The sequence below is a fragment of the Agaricus bisporus genome (assembly GCF_000300575.1).
Source record: "Agaricus bisporus var. bisporus H97 unplaced genomic scaffold AGABI2scaffold_1, whole genome shotgun sequence".
Lineage (NCBI taxonomy): Eukaryota > Fungi > Basidiomycota > Agaricomycetes > Agaricales > Agaricaceae > Agaricus > Agaricus bisporus.
In genome coordinates this window covers 2,229,435-2,248,770 of record NW_006267344.1, presented here as the reverse complement: position 1 = coordinate 2,248,770, position 19,336 = coordinate 2,229,435, and the positions used below count along the sequence as shown (strand labels likewise).

Genomic DNA, 19,336 nt, shown 5'->3' with positions numbered 1-19,336 from the left:
AAGGCACTCGTTTTAATCCTCGAAGGTTTTGATATCTATTTGTTCTCTTTTGGTGTCTACGGGTAAGGATCAGCATTCATATCCCTCTCAATTGTCTGACTTTTACTAGTTATCGGTTGCAAGCATGCGTCTGAAACATTTTTGGAGTTATATTCCTCTTCCTGTATATGCCAAAACATTCGTAGGAGGATTTAAAGTGATAATTCAGCTCAACTCCCTTACAGTTACTTTTATAGTGGGCCCGCATCACCCTATCTCGCCTAACTGTCACCTACCTCATTTTCTCACTTGTTCATTTCTTTATACAGCTTGCTCTACAGAGTAAGGGGTTCAGTATCAATGCAGGCGCATTCAACGCAGGTAACGCTTTCCTTGAGCGCTCTGTCATCAAAGGCCTCCCAATCTACATCAATTCAACTTTGCGTATTTGCAATTGGGTTCCTTCCAATCTTAATTTGGATGGTGGCGAATGCGAAATAATTTGGGCCATTACGAAGGACGACACGACGAGGCAACAGAATGATATGCCTCAACCACCGGCATATTACGTTAATTCTGCGTCTTCACTTCCTTCGCCTCTTACTGAAAAGTCTACACCGGCCACCCCGTCCTTCCTTTCAACTTCATCTGCGACGTTGCTCGACTCTGCCACCCAAATCATCCAAGCTACACAAGCTATCGAGGGAGGTGCGACATCTGTTGCGCCGCCTATAGTTTCTGTATTGTCATCACCAACGGTTAGTGTCATTCTATTAATACAGCCCATCGATTAATTTCTCGATTAGAAGGGAGCAGACACCCTGACTTCTATCGCTCAAATAATCACCGCCACACCCGTGGTATCTCCGACAGCAGTCGACAGTGCTGGAAGGAATGGTGATGATGATGATGACGAGGAGGAGGAGGAGGAGGAGGAGGAGGAGGAGGATGACGACGATGACAATGTTGAAGGCAATGAAGTTGACGGGGACAGTGACGGGGACGAAAGGATAGAGAACGGTGACGATGATGATCTCTTGAAAGACGTCGTTGTCCAAGTGAGTTTCTTTTATTTCTTATAGAAAACCACGGTGAACGTGGGTTTAGCGCTTGCAACGAAGGGCAGACACACCAACAAGTGCCCCAAACATTGACCCTGTTTGCCTCAAAGCCTGGCATTATCCTGTGTCCATGTAAGTCTCATTTTCACCATCAATAACTCGGCTCATCTCCATTGCAGCCTGGAAAACACTATACGAGAGGACATCGTTTTTATAGCGTTCCAGTTCTGGGTGCTTGGGATGTCTATCGTTGCGTTGCTCAACGAATCCATTCCTCACATTCTGGCATCTCTTGTCACTCATGTCGTGGCCACAGTTTGGGGATCTCTTCAACTTGTTCACACCACTCATTTTCGCATCCAGTTCGGTGCACTTATTACTGAGGGTGCTTGTAGGGGTGTTTCTCAAAGTCCCATTACTTCACACTACTGGGACAGTCGTAAGAGTGTTGAAGCTGTTAGTTTGGCGTTTAATGTTCTTGCGTTGCTTGTGTCTTGTTTTTTATCGTGGAGGTTGTTCAAGGTAAGAATTTTTAGGCATCTCGGAATCCTAGTATCTAAGACTTCAGTAGCTGTTTGGATGGCAGACCTTCAAGCGTGTCGGTGCATCCCGTACCATCAATCGGATGTACAAACTTGTTCTCATGCTATCAATTACCATCCAACTGAGCTTTTTCTTTGTGGCCGTCACTGTCTCATTGTGGTTGGATCGTTTGTTTAACAACGTCATTGGAGATCTCGTAGACCTGCGCAAGGCATATCTGGCATCGTGCATAATTACCCTCGTTGTAAGATCCTAAATAACAACACAGTCCCCGTGATCTGACCGCATCATATACAGCTCTTAATCCCTTGGTTGATGATGGTATGTGTGAACTTTTCCTCTATATGACATCTTTCCAGACTTACTTGCTGTAGGGGTGGTTTGGCTCCAGGCGCGAACTCAGGATCCCAATGTTGGGCTTTTTGGGTCTCTGCGTTGTGTATCTTGGTGGCTGGGGAGTCATGTTCATATCCACAACCTTCCGTTGGACCTTCATAACTTGGGATCTTTTCTCCATTATGTCTGTCGCGTCAGTTATGTTAACATTTGCATGTCTTGCCTTTGGCTTGTTTTGCCGCATCAACTTTAACAGAGGTCTCCTTCACCACCGTAGGTTTTCATGTTCATTGACATTTCCTGAGATTAATATGCTCTACGTAGTCTCCACAGAGGATGAGTTTCCTGGTTCCGGGGATTTTGGTATCGTCACACCTGATCATGGGTATGTCGACGAGAAGATTGAATTTCCTCCCACTGAGGCGCCCATGCCCACCTTCAATGCACCTTATGGAAATGGAGTCTCTAGTCAAAGACACTCGTTCGTCAGCAACGGTTCCAGATCTTATATCCAAGGGTCCCCACCTATGGTAGTGGCCTTCCCGCCTCCTGCACGTACAAGGTCCATATCGGATAGGTCAAGTGATAGTTTTTCTAGTGAGGAGTCTGGCTCCAGCGGGGAAAGGTATTCGCAACCTCACAACAGTCATGCACATACCAAGCGTTGGGTCATTGAGTGATCCTGTCACTGTCTTTTATACATATGTTTTATACAACCATTTATTCGGTGCTTTGTATTTGAAATTATTATCGTCAATTGGTGAGCTGCAGAGCAGTAGCATGCGAGAATACAAGAAATGTGTAGGAGTACAACTATATGCAAACTTCAAAGAAAAAGTTACTGATACACTAATGAAGGTACGTGTCATTAAAGTCAAGGTTCAATACTCAGTTCAGATGTTGGCGTGCTTGGAGACGCAGATGCGATCTGTTCGACTTCTTTCTCGTATATGACCGCAGCTTGTCGACCAATAGTGCCATTTTCGAAACCGTTCATCGGGGGCATGTATACGGGTGGGCCATTTCCCATATCTGATTCATCGAGGCCGTAGCGTAGCTCAGCTAGCCATGAGTGATCCATGAGATCTTTAGCGGTCGGTCGTAGACTTGGATCAATCGTCAGGCATTGCCTGATAAAATCGATGCCCAAGTAGCTGAGTTGTTCGGGTTCCGGTAATGGAGGATGTTGTGTTGCAACACCGATATGGAACATGATGGCCCTATCTCACCAGATTAGCAAACGATTTTTTTAAGAGAAGGAAAGGCACTCGCCATTCATTATCAAGGTTACTCCAGGGTTTCTTTCCAGTGGCAAATTCCAACACAACACAACCCAGTGACCAAATATCCATAGCACCATGCCGACCCCTTCTGTCATTCTTGATGACCTCTGGCGACATGTACATGGGTGTACCAGTAAGGCCATTACTCATGGCAGGGAAAGGATTGAAAGTATGGTTGTTATTGAAACCGTGCTCATTCGTAGCACGACGGGACCTTTGGAGAGTACGATGATTTTTGGCGAGGATTTTCGCAGCGCCAAAGTCTACGAATTTGATAACTCCAAGATGATCGAGTAGGATATCTAGAAAAGATTAAGCATATGCATATATCGGAATGAATAGAAGACTTACTGTCAGGTTTGATGTCACGATGGACGATACCTTTAGAATGTAGGTATGCCAAGCCTTCCAACATCTGGAGAGTATACACTTGAATGATGCATTCATCTTCAATTCTACCATGTTCCAGCAGAGCGGCAAGACTGCCTCCTTGACAATACTCCTCGAAGATATAAACCTTGTCTCGATGTACCTCTATACCGTAATACTCGACTACGTTCGGGTGATGGAGTAGTTCCATCACACTCAACTCGTCCTTGATTTGCGCATACAAATTAGGTAGGCCAGAAAGTTCTTGGAATTTGATCTCCTTGACAGCCATGAGTGAACCAGAGTCGAGGTTTACCGCAAGGTAAACGGAACCGAATGTCCCAGCTCCAATGAACTTTCCCTGTTGCCATCGAATGGAAATATTGGAGCACGAGGAAGCCAAGAACACGAGTGACCGATCTTCTAGTTTCTCGTTGTCGAGGACTTTACCCAATAGACGATGTTGAGCGCCCCGAGCAGCCCGAAATTGCTCTAAATGGCCGACAGATGCTAAGATACGACTCCAATAAGCTTTAGTTGCTGTATCGGTGTAGGCAAATGCATTATCGCGTTCCGAGACAACCGATCCAGAAAACTCGTCTTCTTCTGGCTGTGAAGGGATTTGACGTTTCAACCTCTCCTCTTGCCTCTCCTTCTCTCTTCTAGCTTCCAAACCCGACCTGGCCCCGAGAATATCAAAGTGACTGATGAGAAGTGTCATACAGGTGGCCACTTTCTGTCGCAACATATTGAATTGCTCTTCAGGCAGTTGCAAAATATTTCGCTTCGTTCGATGCAGCGTAAATTCAAGCGCATGCACTGCCCACTTGAACGTTTTGCGATCTGTGGGATCACAATCATCACAAATGAAAGACACCCAAGATATAGCCAACTTGATCATGAGTCGATTAAACTTGTAGAGGGAAGCTCTTTCCATGTGTCGTTGAGCGTGTTGACCATGTTCAGACGCAAACATGTACCAGTTTTCGAGTAACTCCTGGTAACCTATCCCAACGCGCAATGAAGCACGAACATGGTTCACCGAGTCCACGATATACTCCGCGAGTCGGCTGGTTGATCGGGTGATCTTCCGTAATTCTCGATTAACAGCGGGCAAATGTGCTTGAAAGTCCATGTAGCAGGTAAGAGGGGTACAATGAAAGTCTAAAGACTCGGATTCGTCGTCGCCTTCCGCGCTTGACTCGAACAATTCATCAAATGCTTTTTTAGCCAGGTTGAGGCGACGTTGAGGACCGTCGGCGATCAAACGAACCCTGTTTTCTTTCACATCGAGATTGAAAGACGTCGGAATAACGACGACCCTACCGCTCCATAGAAATTGACTCTCGGGAGTCAAAATGAGCAAGTAACGAGCGTCATCAAACTCTTGCCCGACATAACCAGCTGTTTCAGCGACACGGATGCCATCAGTGTTGGTTACCTCGTCGACTTGAAAAGCCTCTGACAATATTCGTTTGATTACTTCTGGTCGGTTATAGAGGGAATTTGAGGCGACGACATAGTAACCATCTTCCTCCATGGTTTGAGTATACACGAGGATATGATTGGTAGCAACAAGGGTGTTAATGAAACGATCGAGCGGAACGTCATACAAGCTGTATTCAGCCGAGTTGCTGAATCGTTGAGTCAGAACCCTGGAAGCTATTCAGCGATCTTGTGAGATATATTCGAAAAAAGAAAACAAAGCACCTTGCGAACCGAGAAATCTTGCGGTAGCGCAGTTTGACGATGTCCAAAACCTTGCTGTACCATCCGATGAGCTGATCTCGAGTCATTTTCTTCCCTGTTCCGGTGAAATCAGTAAATTCGTCAATCACACCCCTATTCTTCATCCGCTCCCTCCGCATTTCTTTCTCTTGTTCGCTCTCGTCTACCAGTATCGCAGAAGAAGGTAGGCGAACCTGAGTATCAAAGTAGGTGATAACCCTCATCATGAGCTTATTGGTCAAGGAGCTGACTTGCTATGAGCGATCTCCTTTGGTCATAGACAGCGGAAGAAACCTACCAAATTTGTTCGGCGACAAGACGTGAACCTCCCGACGTGCTCAAACTGACGTCATTGAAGGTTGCCCATTGGGCCTCCAAAATATCCGTTTCCTTGAAGTATATCGCTTTTGAACCACTCTTCAATTTCCAATGCATGAGTTTGAAGAAAGCACTGAGAGCTTCGAGTATCGTGGCATCGTAATCCTCACTAATGCAGTTCGGAATAGACCAGTTGCCAGTAGGGTCAGGATTAAGGAACGCTTCATATTGACGTTTGAGAGTACAGGCCAAGCCGATATTGATTTTGAGGTCATCAGCCATTTGGTCAATGATCAGGACGTCAGGATCATTGAGTTTCTCGACGTAATCTAGCCGGACACGAAGAGACGCTTGAGCTAGTTTGGTGGGGAATGAGATAAGAGGTACGAGGTCATTCTCAAAGGTTGGTAAATTCATTTCCCTGAAATGCTTGGCAAGCTTGACTTGTGCTTTGCGAACGGAGTCGATGAACGCGTGCACTGTGACGAGAAAGCCTTTTTCAAAGGTACGCTGCATTGATTCTTCCTTCAACAGCCGTTCCACAAAACTGCTGCCATCGAGTGTCTGCGTGGAGCTACCAGCATGTGGTGGCAGAGGAGTGCCGATAGGGACTTCGGAGCTAGTGTTGGGCTGGGTTACGTCGAGAGTATCGCTTCCTGTCCACCGTCGAAGTACCGAGAATTGATGTCTCAGGGTGGTCATTAAAGTAGACCAGGTGTTGAGGGTATCGCAACGTGCCTGGAATGACGCCTCTGCAGCAACAGGCTTGTCCAGATAAAAGGCCTTGAGGTTGGGGTAGAGTGATTGCGCAACATCGAGACGGCGAAGCAAAGAATTGACTAGCTGAAGGGCATGGGCAGACCTGTCTGTATCGAGAGGGTTTTCTGTGACATGAAACTTGAGGATGTCCTCGATACTAGAGTCTACTGTGCGAATTCTCTTCTCCTCCAGACGCCTCCGTTCCTCATCGACAGAACGAGTGTGAAATTTTGCGCGGATGCCCAACCAAATGTTCTGGTGCATATTGTGATGTTCGTCGCCTTGAGATTCCAAGGCAACAGCGATACGAGTTTTCTCGGATTTCAAGACTTCTCCGGCAAGAACAGATGTAAGCATCGTCTGCCATTCCAGTCTTTCGCTCTCCTGCTCTGACGCAGCTTGCACTGCATCTGTATCAGTAGCATGGTTAGACTTGCGGTCGAGACCATCGATAGCGGGTCGGCCAGTATCATCGTCGTCGCTGAGGTCGACGGGGTCGATCAAGGGCCCGATGCGATGTTGGTAGTAGTAGCTCTCTGGGTCGTTGCGGGGGTCGTCGTTTTCTCCTTGCTCGACAGACCTATATCGTCTAACGAACTGCTTGTAGATGTCGTGATTTGGGCTGCGCGAGGACGCCAGAGACGAGGAGTAGGACGTTGAGTGGCGATTGAGAGAGGAGGAAGGGATGGGGGCGGGGGAAGGGCCGTAGGGACGCTGTGGGGGAGAGTCCCAGTGGGAGTCATCGTGCGAGCTGACCTCGTGCTCTGGGTGCGGGTAGAGAGTCGACGTGAGCCGGCGAGGCATAAAGAACAGGCAAATCACCGAAACACTCGACCAAGCCCGTCAAGTCCTCCTTAGTCAGCACCACCATGGGCATCGTCGAAAAGGTACGCCGTCGCTCCCCGCCCCGCCCTGCCCAGCCCTGACCATGCCTAGATCAAGGAGATCGAGCGTGAGTGTCGCCCTCAGGTCCTAGCACCAGTCCTCATCCCCAGTCGCTTCCAGAGGAAATGGCTCGCAGTGTGTATCTCCTTGTATCATTCCCCAATACATCTCAGCTCAACCTTTTCAGCCCAGAAAAATAAGGTGTTTCAGCTCACCCTCAGCCATCCTCGCTGATCCTAAGCCGCCTCCAAGTAGGCCACAGAGTATCACCTAGGCCTCCTCAAGGCAAAGTTGGCCCGTTATCGCGCCCAACTTCTCGAGCCCACCTCAAAATCAAGTGGTGGCGGGACTGGATTCGATGTTCAAAAGTCAGGGGATGCCAGAGTAGCCCTGATTGGTTTTCCATCCGTCGGAAAGGTATGCACTGCCCGCCATACATAATCCTCGAGCTAACAGCCAATCAAGTCAACACTGTTAAGCAAAACCACAGAGACCGCTTCCGCATCTGCCTCGTATGAATTCACCACCCTAACTGTGAGTTCGGTTCAATCTAAATCAAATAAAGGAAAAAAAAAATCAACTTCAATCTCTAGGCTATCCCTGGCGTTATCGAATACAAAGGAGCTCGGATACAGCTCTTGGATCTTCCCGGTATCGTTGAAGGTGCTAGTGCTGGCAGAGGCCGTGGACGTCAAGTTGTGGCCAGTATGTCCATCTTCATTCCTACCCTCCCCTTCCCGTCTTGAAATCCCTAGCTGCGAAAACCGCCGACCTTATCATTGTCATGCTGGACGCCACAAAATCAGAGGAACAACGACGATTGTTGGAGATCGAACTTGATGCCGTTGGCATTCGTCTCAATAAACAAAAGCCTGATATCGTTTTCAAGAGGAGAACAACAGGTGGCGTATGTGACCATTTAGTCGTTCCATCGGATCCTCGAATTTAAAGTCTCCTAGATTACTTTCAATTGCACCGTCAAGCTCACCAAAACAGACGAAAGGACCATCCGGTCCATTTTGGCTTCATGTGCGCTAATTTTTATCTTATCGACGTCATAAAGTCACATCAAGCTTAGATAAACTACACAATTGCGACGTTATGATACGCGAGGATGTATGCATGATGGTATATCACCTGTAATCCAGCTCACGTCACTCTTATCAGATAACAACAGATGAATTCATCGACGTCCTTATAGGTGGGCCATCTCACTACTCATCCATACCAGACGTAGACATAGCTCATACATCTATCCTAGGCACTCGAAAATACATCCCATGCTTATGTGCGCATCAGTAGACCGTAGTCGAGCTCGGACTCACCTTAATTTCAGACGTGTACAACAAGATCGATTCGATTAGCTTGGAACAAGTGGATAAGATAGCTCATGAACCAAACACCGTTGTCATCAGTTGTGAAATGGATCTCAAGTGAGTAGTCACACCAATCTCGCTGTATTTATTGACCTGACGTATTGACAGCCTTGACTACCTCATTGACGAGATTTGGGATCGCCTGAGTCTCGTTAAGGTGTACACAAAGAAACGCGGAGCCCACCCAGATCTAACAGATCCAGTTTGCATGAGGAAAGGAGCAACAGTCGAGGTTTATATCATTTCTGCAGCTACATATATGAAATGCTGATGTTGGCCAGGATATTTGCAACGGCATTCACCGTTCTCTCGCTCCCAATTTTCGCTATGCACTGGTTTGGTAAGTCTTGCGTTTTCACTCGTGGGTCAATTTTACTTATCTTCATTCGTAGGGTAAGTTTGACAAATCAATCCCACTCTTTTTCTCAACCCTCTCGTCAAGGGAAAATCCAGTAAATTTGCGCCTCACGCCCAGAAGGTGAGCTTGGCACATCAAGTTCAAGACGAAGATGTTGTTTCAAGTAAGTTTTGTTGCAGGATATATACATGCTAATCGTATCTCATGCCGTTTCTACTAGTCTTTACCAAATAATGCGAAACTCTTGTAGTTCTAGAAAAGCTGGATAGTTTACTATGGAGATATACAATGGAATTCGAACTGCCGGAAATGAGCCTCGCCGACACGCGACCTTTTCATCGCAACAACTTTCAAGCCTTAGCTTCACGATGAGTGCCAAGTGGGAGGATAATATAAACCCCTATAACACACAAAATTTGTCTACCGTCTGTTTTGGCAAAAATCAATTGATCATCGATCATTAATTTATCACAAGCCCGCATAAACCATGCAGCGAACAGCAACCGATTTTATCACTCCTTGCCGGCTGTTGTGCTTCACTTGTTTAACCGGCCTGCTGAAAATTGTGACGGAACTGAGTAAGAACGTGGTCGAAGGCATTCAGGCCACGGGTCCCACGACGCATGCATGACCTTTTGTTCCGTAGGTGATAAATGCCACATCACGCTGGCAGGATGCTCGTTGAATAACCAGCAGCCATAACGTTGAAGACTGCGACTCCCACCTAATCTTTTGTACCTTTCGTGATTTCGTTCCTGGAATGGTCTTCGTCTAATCCAGCAATCAAAGGATCAGACAACTCGCCGTACCTGCATATATAAACCCTTCAGTCCTGATACCCCCTCCGGCCTCCCGATTATCCAGCATATACCCAACGAAAGCCTCTTTTTCATGGAATTCCCTTCAACTTCTATGCGACCCGATATCGCAAGCTCTCCCACCGAATCGAATGAACCTGCCATTGAACTCATCTTCCTCGGTACTGGGACATCTTCAAGTACACCTCATGTCGACTGTCTGACCGCCGACTTCACAACACGTCCACCGTGCAAAACATGTCTTTCTACACTTACTCCCGACGGCAAAAAAAATATTCGACGGAATACTGGTGCAGTGGTTAGAACGAAAGCAAAAGATGGTCGCTCGGTGTATGTGATTTTTTTCTGGAAGTCTAGCTCTAGCGCTGCGTTAGAGGGACCTTGATATAGATCGTGTTTATGGTCTCTTCCAGGACCGTTGTTATCGATGCCGGCAAGACTTTTCAGGCTGCGGCAGTCGAGTGGTTCCCCAAATTTGGTCTGCGAAGGATCGATGCTCTATTGATAACTCATGCTCATGCCGACGGTAAGCACTCGGCCGAGTAAATTATACATGTTTTCGTTAAATCGCGTTTTCGGGTCAGCTATTAATGGACTTGATGACCTCAGAGGTGTGTGGAATTGTCGTATTATCCCTTCCTGAATGAATGCTGATTACATCAGGCTGGACCTTGAACAAAGCAATTCAATCCCATATTGATGTCTACTTGTCGCAAGAAACGTTCATTGAGCTACAGAGATCGTTTCCGTACCTCATATCCAAAGAATTTGCGTCGGGCGGAGGAGATGTACGTTGTTCTTCGAATTATGGGAACGCCAACTTGACAGATAATCAAGGTCCCAGCCTTCCGGTATCACATCATCAATGATGGTGAGCCATTCGAGATAGAGGACACTGGTATCAATGTCACACCTTTTGCTGGTCAGATTTCTAGTCATAGGTTGACAAGGTGCTGAGATAACTCACGGACTTTTCGTGTAGTTCATCACGGGCGCATCTTCTCAAGACTGCCACCTGCAGGTTATGTTATCACTCCGACTGCGACTCTACCATCTACACCAAACAAGTCGGATATCAGAGCACTTTCTCCGGAGCCGGGGGAACAGAAGTTCGGAGAGTGTGTGGCAAAGGAGCAACCTGAAGCGACTATACACCCCTTACTGTGCTTTGGATTCAAAATTCAAGAGCAGCTGGTGTACATCTCGGATGTCTCCCATATACCAGATCATGTTTGGGGCACGTTGCAGAGTAAACGGGGGGATAGTGCACAACAATTGCCAGTTCTAGTGCTGGATTGTCTGCGTCTGCGTCCCTTCATCTCACACCTCGGAATTGCAGATGCATTGATGATCGCGAAGAAGATTGGGGCGACGAAGACTTACTTGACTGGTTTCAGCCATGAGGTCTCTCACGAAGAATACGTGACGATCACCGAAGCTATTGGTGGGAAGTTGAAGAATAAAAACGATTTGACCGAGTCGGAAAAGACTGGCCTCGAACTCGTTCAAAGCGGAGGGCAAATCTGGGTTAGACCAGCGCATGATGGGCTCAGACTGTTCATAAACAAAGATGGTAGTGTGTACGATGAAAGCTATTGATGGTTTGGTTATGTGGGTGTAAATTAATTAGCGCTAGGCAATGTGATCGAGGGGTTGATACTGTGGGGTCTTACCAAATATGGCAGCGAAGCGTGGTGCCGGAATTACATGTCACACATCTCGGCCCCAGCAGCAAGCCTCTCCCACCGACTGTCTACGTCTTTCTACTCTCTACCCCCACCACCGCAACAACCATAGCAAAAGCTTCAATAAGCACCAAAATCTTCCGTCGTATCCGTATCTGCAAATTTTGAACAGGGATCGTTGGCCATGAAGTTCTTCTCCCAATCCTTCTTGTACGAGTACGTCTGGAGTTTTACACATCTTCAGGGGAAATAATCGCTCATGTTCTTTTCAGCGATCCCTGGCCAATCGTATCTCTGGCTTATTTTTTGCGATATCCTAATCCTTATGCGGCCCATGTCATCTCGTGCGATGTGATTTCGCGCTTCCAGACGGCATCTGGTACACTCGTCACAACACGCCTAATTCTAAAGCGAGGGAACCTTCCGCGGTGGTTTCCTCAGGGAATGATGTCGAAAACTGAATCTTGGATAATTGAAGAAAGTGAAGTGGATCCATTTGGCCGAATCGTCAATTGCAGGACTCGGAACCTTGACCATGTGAAGATAATGCGAGTTGAAGAGTCTGTACAATTTCGTCAAACTCCTGAAGGGTATGAATGCGCAGCCTTTTCCGCTTCCGTGTGAATACTGAACTCCTTTGTCTTTTGACAGAAAAACGCTTCAAGCGACGGAAGCTAGAATTTTCTCGGGGTTCGGATGGGGTTTGACTAAAAGAATTGAAAATCATGGATTAACACGATTCAAGGCTAATATGCAACGGGTTCGTACCATTTTCCGTTTTAGCTTGGTTCTTGTGGCATTGACGTATCTTAATAGTCTCGTGAGGGTGTTTCCTTGATGCTAAGTTTGATTCGGCAGTCTCGTTTACAACCAATGACGCTGGGTGGGGAACCTTACCCCCTTACCCACTCAACTGAGGCTCAGGATCACAGACATAATGTTTCGCAGTCGCCCCCCGTAGGTGCCTGGGGAAAACTGAAATCATGGTTCCACCCGCCGAGCTCATAGACTTTTTCGTACTGAAGCTTGTGTTTTGCATTTTCTGTTGATTCAAACTTGTTACTCGTCTTTTTGCGTTCGTCATCCTCAACGTTTATCATCAGCATCCTCCCCTCTCCTTCACCTTGGTACTCTGGGTTTTAGGCCAAGTGTTATACATATGTAGTATTAAATCCTACAAACAATTAACAACAAATTACATTGCAATGACGTTTCGCTCAACACTCTTCACACTTCCACTACAAGCACTCTGTTAGTTCAATAAATGTCAATTGTCCCCGACTTTGACAACGCATAAACTCTTTGCACTGTTAGAGTTTGAGTCTCGCCCATGTATTTCCCCACCTCCACTGCACGAGTCCTCTCCACGGTCCCTGCGCTGCCTAACATTCCTCCGGAGCCTGTTATTACACTGCAAGCTGGTCCCCGCAAGTACCTTTTCTGCACTCTTACAAGGAATGGCATCGCTGTCTGGGCTGTTAGGGTGGGTGCCCTTGAGTTCAATTGTGTGCTACTGTGCCCAAATGCTTACGCTTTGGGAAGCCTTCCGCTGTATTGGCCTTCTTATCCCGCACCCCTACCTCGATTGTTGACCATGGAGAGAATGTAGATGTCTGGTGGTCACCAGACGGTACGCGTATCATTATCCAAGTACGTCCTTCGTTACTGTATTGTGGAGGCTCCCATCAATTATCCGTCAATTCATATCAGACCTCGGAATCGTACCTTGTACTCGTTTCTGTGAGCTACGAAGGAAATGACGATATTTATCGTCCGCCATCCTTGTCGCTTCATACTATGCGGACCTTTTTGGCTGGCCCTGGCGAGGGCCTGCCCTTTCAACCCGTCAGCTTACATTTTGAAGGCGTGGTTCGTGTTGAAGGAGACTTATTAAGGTTAGTCACTGGTATAGTCGAGGAACATAGCAGTGAAATCATTAAACGCTTCATTGTAGTGTCTCTCCTCAAAAGACACACCTTATGTTCACGACCAGCAATCCGCCAACCATTCAACGAATGCCATGGCCACAAGAGGAAGAAAATCCTTCAGAGCCACAGTGTACTTATGATACGTGGATTCTGAATGAGGATGACTTCGAGTGGCTAAGAGAACCTGATGGTGACAACAAACTTTTTTGTTTCCCAATTCCAATTTTCTGAAATCGGAAGGCAGTCGGAATTGCCAAGGTTATTAGTACAAGAACGATGGCAGGTGAAGTTTGGATATCTGTCGATGGACGCGCGTATTTCGTGCAGTTACATGAAGAAGATATACTGGATTACGAACCCGACCTTGAACCCGAAGACACCGACAACACAGACCCTGTGAGTGCGACCATCGTCCTTTCACAATCCAAATTGACCTGCGTTAGGTCCCTCAAGGGATTGCCTCGAAACCTCACCAGCGGTTTGGATGGCAAGGAACTTGTATACACGATTTCGTCACTCCAAAATGGGTCCAGAAGCAACGACGTATAGAACATCCCGAAGGCCTTGATTCACAAACATACCAAGAGCCTAAGAAGGCCACCACTATCGCAATCAATACGAGGTTCTCTATCTTCGCTATCGGGACAGAAGGGTAATTCATTTTTTTCGTCATGTTAATTCAATTGTTTAATAAAATTATAAAAGAGGCACCCTTGAATTCAAAAACTTCCCCTCGCAAGAAGGAATCGTCCCGAAATCACAGACAGTCGACGTACCCAACCCGTTCCATCGACCCACGGGTAAGGTTTGTGCATTGGAATGGAGTTCGGATGGTTATGTCTTGGCTGTGGGATGGACCTATGGATGGGGCGTCTTCAGCGTTGGTGGAAGGTGTCTTGCGTCTGCATTCGAAGTCGAAGATATACTCGAGGAGTCGAGGTGCGTCAGGTGCAGGTGCTCAATGGCGCAGATTCTAGACCTTCAGTTAGATTCCAGGACATTTTCATGAGTGGAGTTCATCAGCTCGTGAGCCCGATTGCTCCCTTTTTTTTTTATCTCTTTCATGAGGATTAACTACTCCTTAGTTCTGGGGACCAGGCAACTTTGAGCTCATTCTGCTGGCTCGACGACACAGTCAGAGTATGATGAAAACTGTTCTTTGCCATGGCTTCTTCACTCACTGTTTTTAGAGGTTGACGGGCAATTGTTTTCCATCCCTTTCGCTAAATGTGCGACCACGGGGCAACATTCACCCGTAAGTGATTTGATCTCTTATGGACTGGGACGGGTATCGAGATATATCTTCTCCAGGACAACACTCGTTATGCCTTCCTTCAAATGGACGACCGAGCCCTCGTGTATCGTGGTGCCGATCAACCAGACATGAGCGTCATCAATCCGGAGTCTGATGTGTGGCAGCACATTAAGGTCAGCACCAGTAGAGATGAGTTGATGTCAGGCTAATTTTACAATCCACAGCTTCCACAACAGTATCTGGCGAAAAATTGGCCCATTCGGTATTCTTCCATTAGCGCAGACGGTCGATTGATTGCTGTTGCCGGTCGAAGAGGATTGATTCATTATAGTTCAACGTCAGGGCGCTGGAAGGTCTTTATGGATGAACACCAAGGGCAAGCTTTCGTTGTCAGAGGGGGGTTATTATGGTTCCATCATGTTTTGATAGCTGCTGTCGAAGTGGCTCATTCATATCAGGTATGTTTTTGTCCTGAAGCCTTGATATGAATATTAAGCATGTGCAGTTACGACTCTATTCAAGAGATCTTGACCTGAGCAACACAAATGTTCTCCACAGGGAATTGTTACCGTCACCGGTTGTGATCCTTTCCCTGGTGGACAATTCCCTTTTGGTTTATACACTGGACAACACATTGTACCATTACCTTGTGGTGCCAACAACAGACACCATCAAATTGCATTTATGCGGCAGTATAACCTTTTCAGGTATCATTGCCGTGCCTGGAGCAGTACGTATGCTGAGTTGGATGATTCCGACTGCACAAAAACGTAAATATCTTTGTCACAACATCATATTATGCGCCTTCTAACTTCTAAACCCTTGTGTATAGAATTCGGCGACCCGGTAGATGATTTAGCAGTGGCAACCGTTTTGATGGTAGTCGGAGGACAATTGATTCTGCTAAAGCCCAGAAAGGTGCGCATGAGTGCAGTTTACCATAACATGTTTTGACATACATGCAGTCAGCTGAGCAAGAGGTCAAATACGACATGCAGATCTTTGCGGACAGAATTGAGTTTTGCTGGATCCATCTCCGGGGAATTACTGCCCTTGAGAATTCCCTGTGGGCTTACGACGGTCATGGTATTCGTATCTGGTTGAATGCTCTTGCAATTGAACGGCAGCCTACGGATGAGGTGATGGAGGATGTCAAGGAGAGCGTGACAATTCCACTGAGTTTCTATCCCCTATGTAAGTCCCCTTCTTTTTGCTTCCCGAAACTTTGGGTTTCTTGCGCAGCTAAAATATCAAATAGCCGTGTTAATGGACAAGGGCATCATCATAGGTGCAGAGAACGAGCTAGCAACGAGGTCGAACCTCACTTTTGTCATGTTCAGGCACTCTACTGGTGTAAGGAAATTCCACTTTTCTGTCAGCTGAGCTGAGGCGTGTGTCCTTTTCGCAGTCCCATCTCTTTTTGCAACACATCCTCCAGTTCCAGCTAAACGCAGGTCAAGTCAAAGATGCTGTGGCTTTCGCTTCATCATACAAAAACCTCGTCTTCTTTGCGCATGCCTTGGAGATCTTACTCCATACAGTTATTGAATCTGACACTACAAATGGAAATGAAGCCGACACGCTTCTAACAACAGTCGTTGAATTCCTAGACCATTTTGATGTTTCACTCGATGTTGTAGTTGGCTGCGCGAGGAAGACAGAGATGACGCGATGGCGTCGCCTCTTCAATGTCGTCGGCAACCCTAAACAACTGTTTGAAGTGAGTTCATTGTGACAGAACAGAAAAAAAGCGGATGATAGTTGTCTAATCCATTGTTCCTTGTTCCATATAGATTTGCATGTCTTCAGGACGCCTGAAGACGGCCGGATCGTATTTGCTGGTTCTCCATAACCTTGAACAACTGAATGAAAATGATCATGACGCCGTCCGATTACTGAAGGCCGCCATGGAGCAGAAGGAGTGGCAATTGTGTCGTCAGCTGCTGCGTTTCTTGCATTCCATAGACGAGACAGGGACAGCCCTTCGAGATGCATTAACGCAAGTCGACCTGCGACTGATGGACCAGGAGCATTGACGTACAGCGTTATAATCATGATACATAGACTATTTTTGGACAATCAAGTTCAGTCTTCTGGTGTTTTTGGGTAGACCTTATGCGTGTTCCGCTTCTGACCCCATTTTCCTCAAGAATGCCGAAGTGGAGGCATCGGACTTCCTAAACCCCGTTGCTTTGGACATTACAAGGACCAGCGTGGTGACGACGGAAGAGACCATCGGTGGCCCGCCGAAGGTGCGGTTGCTATCTCACCTGAAACTGGATTCTTTTATGTTGCACTTGTCGAATGTCTTCGAAGATATTGTATTTGTACCAAGATAAATAAAATGAAAACTGGAAATGAAAAGAAAAATCGAGGGATACTGCAACTACTTAGAAGGAAGGAGAGAAGAAAATACAAGGTTCACCGAGGACGTTGTACTTGCTACAAGTAGTTTATCCCGCCACAACCGTAAGCTGGTCGAATGGTCTAGTGGTTATGATTTCTGTCTCACACACAGGAGGTCCCCGGTTCGACCCCGGGTTCGACCATTTTTTTGGCTCTACATCGCTCTTATCATTCGTTTTTATTCTTATTTTGCAATTAGACAAAGCGGGCGGCTTGTGGTTTGAATGGGGCTCGTGTACTACCAAGTAAACTGACTATTGACGCCACAAGTTCAACAACCCATGCAAAAAGGATCATAGTAGCGACGCCTGCCTTACAAATGGAAGAAGATTTCTGGTTCCTTGAGCTATATAGAAATGACCTTTCTGACGTCAAAACAAAATCAGAGCTTCACCAAGAAGCTTCGGTCAGCTTGATTGTAAAGGCGCTGTTGGTCAGGCCTCCGACCCACTTTGGGTCTGAAGTGCCGTCTACGGTCGGAGGCATGGTGGTGAACACGACAATCTTTCTTGAGCTATCACTTGCACGGATAGCCTCGATCGATTCTTTAAGCCAACGGAGATCCTTCTCGCGCACTTTCTGATATTGTTTGGGGGTGAAGCCTGCGATACGCTTCGCTTGAAGTCAATCATTGACCAGTAAAGGATGTTGAGTGCGTCTGTGTCCAAGGCTGTCCACAAGGTGTAACCCAGGATGGAGGTTTGGGGGTTGATGTTGAGATCATAGCGCCTGCGATTCATATACACGAACTCCGAACTCGCCCACGATCCTATCCTGTTCGTGCATAGTAGCTGCTTTCGTCGCGAACGATTCTGTAGTGACCTCACTTTCTATCTGTTCGGACCAGCCAAGTTTCGACTTGGATCGCCGTTATTCAGATCCAGATCCAGAGTGTCCACTCACCAAAGTACCGACATAAGGTTCGTAGTGGCCAGATACGAAGAAGACGCGCTCAAGGCGCGTTAATTGTAGCCCAAGCCAAGCCTCAAATAGTCTTTCAGGAGTCCCTCATCCATCCAATATCTCCTAGCAGAGCGAGGTTGGGAGCACAGACATGGAAAATCCAGGGTATAGAGAGGCTGATCTCCACGCTCAACTCTCAGATGAAGATCGCTGATGAGCTGTATGTCAGTGAGCATTTAGAAAGGAAAAAATTTCGTGTGTTGAGAGATTGAGGGGTGAGTTCACGAAGGGAATGTTGTGGGTAGATCCTAAACCGAATTGGAAACTCTGGCTCGCTTTCAGCCAGATTCCAGACTTGAAGACAGTGCGGAAACAATCCGGAAAGATTGTCGCGACGATGAAGGTTCGGAAACGATTGACAGTGGCAGTTCCAAACGACTGAACGAAGATCATCGGCAATCACCATGAGGCCATGGAGCAGAAGGAGTGACCCATTGTTGTCGTTTACTGATTGTTGCTTTTGCATTTCATGCACGAGAACGGAATAGCCCTTTGAGATGCGAGAAGCTTTAACATAAGTTGGCTTGGCACTGATGGACCGGGAACATAAACTAATTTTGGGCAATCAGGCTCAGTCTTCTTCTGGTGTCTGGGTGGACCTTATCCGTCTGCGTGTTCCGTGCCTAATTCCGGTCCGGTTAGATTTTCTTGATATTGCCGAAGTGGGAGTCTCCGGACTTTCTCTCTCCTTCATCCTTATATTGCTTTGGGCACTGCAAGGACCAGCTGATGGCGAGAAACCTGATTTCCCGTACTATGGCTACACTAACCAGACAGACGCAGACCATCACCCGCACCGCCGAAGGCGCGGTTGCCATATCTTACTCGAACCTCGTTTCAGCACCCCTTTCACTCGTTGATGCCATCGGTATGTCTCCGCCAAATCCTACGATCTCATCTTCGGCCTCTTTGAAGACTGACATGTTCGCTCGCAGGGGAAGCGTTCGGTTCAGACCCGAGCTCGTTGGGGATAATCATTGTCCGGGATTTACCTCCAGAATATTCAACCTATAGGGAGAGACTGTTGAAGCTGTCTTATCAGTTTGCACATCTACCCGAGAATGTCAGGGAAAAATATAGCCACCCTGCAAGCAAATATAGGTATTTAGAACAAAAGGGCGTAGATTCAGCGACTAATCCTCTCCTAGCTTTGGCTGGTCTCACGGCAAGGTATAATGAGCGCCATCAGATAATTAAAGACATTGATTCACTATAACCCAGGAAATCATGAATGGGAAGCCAGGTTAGGCTGATTATTACTCGACTGAGGGGCCGCATATTGATCA

At 46.9% G+C, this 19,336-nt stretch overlaps 7 protein-coding genes and 1 non-coding gene across 8 annotated transcripts; 6 read left to right on the top strand and 2 right to left on the bottom strand.

The window, feature by feature from the left end:
• The first annotated feature begins 51 nt into the window (after positions 1–51).
• AGABI2DRAFT_214886 (hypothetical protein) lies at positions 52–2,669 on the top strand. Its single transcript, XM_006454545.1, has 10 exons — positions 52–62; positions 110–181; positions 237–737; positions 786–1,037; positions 1,087–1,172; positions 1,220–1,562; positions 1,612–1,827; positions 1,881–1,904; positions 1,958–2,192; positions 2,244–2,669. The coding sequence occupies exons 2-10, from the start codon at positions 125–127 to the stop codon at positions 2,597–2,599; spliced, it is 2,070 nt and encodes a 689-aa protein (XP_006454608.1). The 5' UTR covers positions 52–62; positions 110–124; the 3' UTR covers positions 2,600–2,669.
• Position 2,670: 1 nt separating this feature from the next.
• Positions 2,671–6,763, bottom strand: AGABI2DRAFT_214884 (hypothetical protein). Its single transcript, XM_006454544.1, has 6 exons — positions 5,598–6,763; positions 5,467–5,545; positions 5,282–5,370; positions 3,554–5,226; positions 3,162–3,504; positions 2,671–3,139 (listed from the first exon to the last, which is right to left on the bottom strand). Exons 1-6 carry the CDS (start codon positions 6,731–6,733, stop codon positions 2,794–2,796), a joined length of 3,666 nt encoding a protein of 1,221 aa, XP_006454607.1. The 5' UTR covers positions 6,734–6,763; the 3' UTR covers positions 2,671–2,793.
• A 470-nt stretch (positions 6,764–7,233) lies between these two features.
• AGABI2DRAFT_214882 (developmentally regulated GTP-binding protein) lies at positions 7,234–10,425 on the top strand. The gene is made up of 20 exons (XM_006454543.1): positions 7,234–7,263; positions 7,313–7,328; positions 7,382–7,396; positions 7,449–7,462; positions 7,517–7,678; positions 7,727–7,795; positions 7,855–7,966; positions 8,017–8,168; positions 8,221–8,290; positions 8,340–8,377; positions 8,429–8,462; positions 8,523–8,549; positions 8,598–8,694; positions 8,746–8,869; positions 8,919–8,977; positions 9,079–9,158; positions 9,216–9,641; positions 9,692–10,143; positions 10,227–10,339; positions 10,398–10,425. The coding sequence occupies exons 1-17, from the start codon at positions 7,246–7,248 to the stop codon at positions 9,227–9,229; spliced, it is 1,101 nt and encodes a 366-aa protein (XP_006454606.1). The 5' UTR covers positions 7,234–7,245; the 3' UTR covers positions 9,230–9,641; positions 9,692–10,143; positions 10,227–10,339; positions 10,398–10,425.
• A 107-nt stretch (positions 10,426–10,532) lies between these two features.
• AGABI2DRAFT_197938 (hypothetical protein) lies at positions 10,533–12,717 on the top strand. Its single transcript, XM_006454542.1, has 6 exons — positions 10,533–10,601; positions 10,651–10,735; positions 10,796–11,714; positions 11,771–12,088; positions 12,150–12,258; positions 12,315–12,717. Exons 3-6 carry the CDS (start codon positions 11,683–11,685, stop codon positions 12,504–12,506), a joined length of 651 nt encoding a protein of 216 aa, XP_006454605.1. The 5' UTR covers positions 10,533–10,601; positions 10,651–10,735; positions 10,796–11,682; the 3' UTR covers positions 12,507–12,717.
• A 111-nt stretch (positions 12,718–12,828) lies between these two features.
• On the top strand, positions 12,829–16,717 carry AGABI2DRAFT_114349 (hypothetical protein; the record flags this gene model as incomplete). Its single annotated transcript, XM_006454541.1, has 18 exons — positions 12,829–12,981; positions 13,041–13,148; positions 13,209–13,393; positions 13,453–13,616; positions 13,671–13,822; positions 13,870–14,078; positions 14,132–14,365; positions 14,404–14,452; positions 14,512–14,566; positions 14,617–14,681; positions 14,738–14,854; positions 14,906–15,139; positions 15,187–15,451; positions 15,514–15,599; positions 15,647–15,875; positions 15,940–16,034; positions 16,090–16,401; positions 16,475–16,717. 18 exons carry the CDS (start codon positions 12,829–12,831, stop codon positions 16,715–16,717), a joined length of 2,955 nt encoding a protein of 984 aa, XP_006454604.1.
• A 440-nt stretch (positions 16,718–17,157) lies between these two features.
• On the top strand, positions 17,158–17,230 carry AGABI2DRAFT_t10. Its single transcript has one exon. It is a non-coding gene; the product is annotated as a tRNA-Val (tRNA).
• A 247-nt stretch (positions 17,231–17,477) lies between these two features.
• Positions 17,478–18,226, bottom strand: AGABI2DRAFT_147958 (hypothetical protein; the record flags this gene model as incomplete). The annotated part of the gene is made up of 4 exons (XM_006454540.1): positions 17,478–17,699; positions 17,853–17,921; positions 17,991–18,094; positions 18,142–18,226. 4 exons carry the CDS (start codon positions 18,224–18,226, stop codon positions 17,478–17,480), a joined length of 480 nt encoding a protein of 159 aa, XP_006454603.1.
• Positions 18,227–18,806: 580 nt separating this feature from the next.
• On the top strand, positions 18,807–19,266 carry AGABI2DRAFT_60530 (hypothetical protein; the record flags this gene model as incomplete). The annotated part of the gene is made up of 2 exons (XM_006454539.1): positions 18,807–18,918; positions 18,986–19,266. The coding sequence occupies 2 exons, from the start codon at positions 18,807–18,809 to the stop codon at positions 19,264–19,266; spliced, it is 393 nt and encodes a 130-aa protein (XP_006454602.1).
• Between the last annotated feature and the right edge of the window lie 70 nt (positions 19,267–19,336).